This window comes from Raphanus sativus, unplaced genomic scaffold (genome assembly GCF_000801105.2).
Source record: "Raphanus sativus cultivar WK10039 unplaced genomic scaffold, ASM80110v3 Scaffold0238, whole genome shotgun sequence".
NCBI lineage: Eukaryota > Viridiplantae > Streptophyta > Magnoliopsida > Brassicales > Brassicaceae > Raphanus > Raphanus sativus.
In genome coordinates, this window is record NW_026615558.1 from 46561 (window position 1) to 50214 (window position 3654).

The 3654-nt window shown below is 36.5% G+C and overlaps 1 protein-coding gene across 1 annotated transcript; it reads right to left on the reverse strand.

Annotated features, from left to right (window-relative positions):
- Positions 1-1871: 1871 nt before the first annotated feature.
- Positions 1872-3145, reverse strand: LOC130501634 (dehydration-responsive element-binding protein 1B-like). Its single transcript, XM_056996476.1, has one exon. The coding sequence runs from the start codon at positions 2825-2827 to the stop codon at positions 2060-2062; it is 768 nt and encodes a 255-aa protein (XP_056852456.1). The 5' UTR covers positions 2828-3145; the 3' UTR covers positions 1872-2059.
- Between the last annotated feature and the right edge of the window lie 509 nt (positions 3146-3654).

Consider the following 3654-nt stretch of genomic DNA (forward strand, 5'->3'; position numbering starts at 1 on the left):
CGCTAGATGTGTTATACAATCAGACCCTACATTATTACACTCAAATATCCTTATACCAGTAAAATATTATTTTTGTTTGGTCGAATATCGATAAAATATCTCAAATAGTATTAGAGAAAAAAACTTGTGGTTCTTGTTCCAAAAAAGAACTTGTGGTTATAATATAATCACGTGGGCACAGAAAGGTCTTTAATCTAATAAAAAACACGAATAGTTGTACTATCTCAATGTAGAGTATCTTTCCTAACATATATTCGCATACAAAAAGAAGAAAAAGAACGTCACTCTCGTCGCCACTCACTCTCAATTCTCACACGTTACTCACTATTGAGTATAGTGACACCTTGGGAGAAAAAACAATACAACAAACGCAAAGGGCAAAAATTTAGTGGCGATGAAAAGATGTCACAATAAAATGTTTTCCTTAAGAAGAAAGTAGAAAGTAAAGGCTTGAAGGCGACGTGATAGTGGGGCTACGTAGGGCACCAGTGCATGGGAAAGTTTGGCTCGTAGGGACAGTGTTTCCGCTGTTAAGACACGGTTTATGATATTTTGACGGACCCATGAGCTCTCTTGTGGAACCCATCTTTCTGTTTTTGGAATACCGTTTTGGTCTCCATTAAATTCACGGTTTGATGAAAGCGGTTGCTTCGGTTATATTTTTCCATTTCTGGAAATCCTCTTTTGAGTTTTGACAAATGTTTCTTTAAGGCATGTCCCCTTGTCACTCGACCGAGAGTCTATTTAAATAAAGATCCGAGGATCATCTTTTAAAACTTTACGAAGATATTCTTCAGAGTTACAAGTTGGAAAAAAAAAAGGATATACAAGCCAAATACTATAACTTTCCATTTCAAAAAAAAAAGTTCTATAACTAGAGAGTTAAGGTCCTATATTGTTTTTTTTTTCTTGTCTAATAGTATGTTTTTTTATTAGGAGAGATAGCTCAGTGGACTAAACGGTTGGATTTATTAATCCATTGTACAAATATTTTTCTTTTGCATCTTGGTCACTTATCTCTTTTGAGCTCTACTGCCACCTAAAAGACTACAATTACCCCTTTGTTTACATAAATGCTATTCACAAAAGATTTATAACCTTTTACAATATGTTTTTAAATTAAAAATTCTTAGATTAAATTAGGCCAATTTAGGTGAATATTCATAGATAGAATAGTAATTAGGTTAGATGGTTTGTTTTTCAAAAGTATTTGTAGAAAGAAGGGTATGTGAAATTATATACAACTCCACAACAACATAGGGTAATAATTAAAAAGCAGGTAAAGATATGATGAGGAAGATGATGTATTTCAGCTGCAGCTTTGTTCATTGTTCGGATTTTTCCGATTCACATTTGGAAGATGAAATTGAATTTACTAAAAAAAATATTATCAGCAAAAAAGTAAAACAAACCAAAAAAATGTTATAAACAGAGAATCTCACGACCAATGAGAAAGAAGAGAGACAAGAGAAAAATAAATAAATAGTTATTTATCAGTGAAAGAGGCAGAAAATTTCACGATCAAATATGAGGAAAAAGACAGACGAAAGAAAAAGAAAAAGAAAAAACAGCAATAAATAGCTAAATAGGTGTAGATCCAGATTTATCTATAAGGCTAAGTTTGAGTTTTGAGAAAATGCACAGTGATTTCTGAACTCCTTTCCATATATGATATCTAATAAAATAAGTTTTTTTTACTTATCTAGTGCAATTACTCTATTTTTAAACAATTTATATTTAAATAGTGAAATATTTATCATTTTAATATAAAATCTCGCTATTAAATCCAATACTTGATTACCGATTTAATAATATCCTTCTATTTGTTCTTCTTTCTTTATTTAAACTAAAATTTTCTTTATTGCATATTAGGAAACCAAGATGATTATGCTGCACACAAAAAAAAACTCAGCAAATGGCGAAACATTTACACTCGTTTCCCAAACTTCAAAAATAAAAATAAAGATCCCCACAAAAAAATAAAGGCAGAATCCTAATTTTTATAGTAAAATATCATCACACAGAAGAATTAAAAAAAAAATAAAAAAAAATACGAATATTAGTAACTCCAAAGGTTCATGTCAACATCTCCTTCGAAGTCATCGTAGTGTCCCGATTGTACGGACGGTCGCGGTAAAAGCATCCCTTCCGCCATATCAACCAACAACGTCGGCATCCCAAACATCCACTCCTCGTCCATGTAAAACCAATTGTTCTGTTCCTCCGTAACAACACCCTCCACCCTCGTCTCCTCCGTCATGTAAAACCCTTCTCTCTGTTCCTCCGTAAAAACAGCCTCCACCAACGTCTCCTCCATGTCCACGCCATGGTCCGTCGTCGTGTCATTCACCTCAACCTGAGAAGCCACCGCCGTAGTATCCTTCATGTTCATGCCATGATCACTCTTCTCGGCCTCAAAAGCCAATGCAGCTTCAGCAGCAGCCTTCTGGATATCCTTGGCGCAGGTTGTCTCCGGGATACGGAGCCGCCAAGCCGAGTCGGCGAAGTTGAGGCAGGCGCCTCTTCCTCGAAGGGCTAAGGCAGCAACGTCGTGAGCACGAGCAGCGATCTCAGCGGTTTTGAAAGTTCCGAGCCAAATCCTAGATTTCTTGTTTGGTTCCCTCACTTCACACACCCACTTACCTGACTTTCTTAAACGAACTCCGCGGTAAATGGGGTGACGTGTCTCCTGAAACTTCTTCCTACCCGCTGGCTTCTTCGGACAGCTTGCCGCCAACCTGGGAAAATAATCACCTCCTACTACCGTAGTAACCGGAGACTCGTTCTCGGAGCCAAGCAGTTCAGAAAAAGTAGAGATTGAGTCCATCGTTGGAAGAAAAACTGGATAAGGCTGAGTGTAGTCTAGTAAGTAACAAGATCTCTGTTCTGTCTGGTTTGATAAGATATTTATTTTCTCTCTCTTTTATCTTCTTTTCAGGTGAAGTTAAAAGTTTTGTAGTTTGAGAAAAGTGGAGCGAGAGTTGGTGCTTATATTGGCATGAGATATTTCGGAATGGGTGGGGCTGGTTTTTAGAGAAGAACGCGGTGTTTTTGGCTCTGGGAGTGACAAGTGGACAGGACACAGCTAAAGTGATCCCACGGTTTGTTTGAATGCGTTGTTTTCATTCACTCATAGCATGCCACGTGTCGTCCCGACCCTTTTGGCATGGCTGCTGACTCTTCACTCGTTATGCCTTTATGAGTTTTAACTTGTACTGTGCGAGTGTGTGGCTGTGTTTGTGTAGGACAATTCTGTATATAACTATTAACTTCCATGAATAAACAAAATTTCATTATTGATCAACCATCTAGAAACTAATGGACCTAATAGATCTGCGAGAAATATATCATAAGTGCTCTCAGTTTGTTTTGAGTTGTTATCATCATACATATATAAGAGCACTCTTTAAAAATTGTTTTATACTAGTCACTTTTGAGTTTTGTTGTGTGTGTCACTTTTCCAAGTGTCCAAAGCGTTTATTTCCCATTTGTACGATAAATAACCTAACAGTTTTGTACTCCAGAGAAAATATGGTACGTCCTGAATCTACAGTTTTTGTTTGTCGCCACAGAACCAGCCATTAAAATGTTTGAATTCAACCAGAAACTCGTCACAGTCGATCAAAATCAAATTATGTTATACTAGAAACAAAT

Excerpts from the sequence above, each read along its gene's own strand:
- LOC130501634 (XM_056996476.1), bottom strand. The coding sequence starts at position 2,827 with ATGGACTCAATCTCTACTTTTTCTGAACTGCTTGGCTCCGAGAACGAG.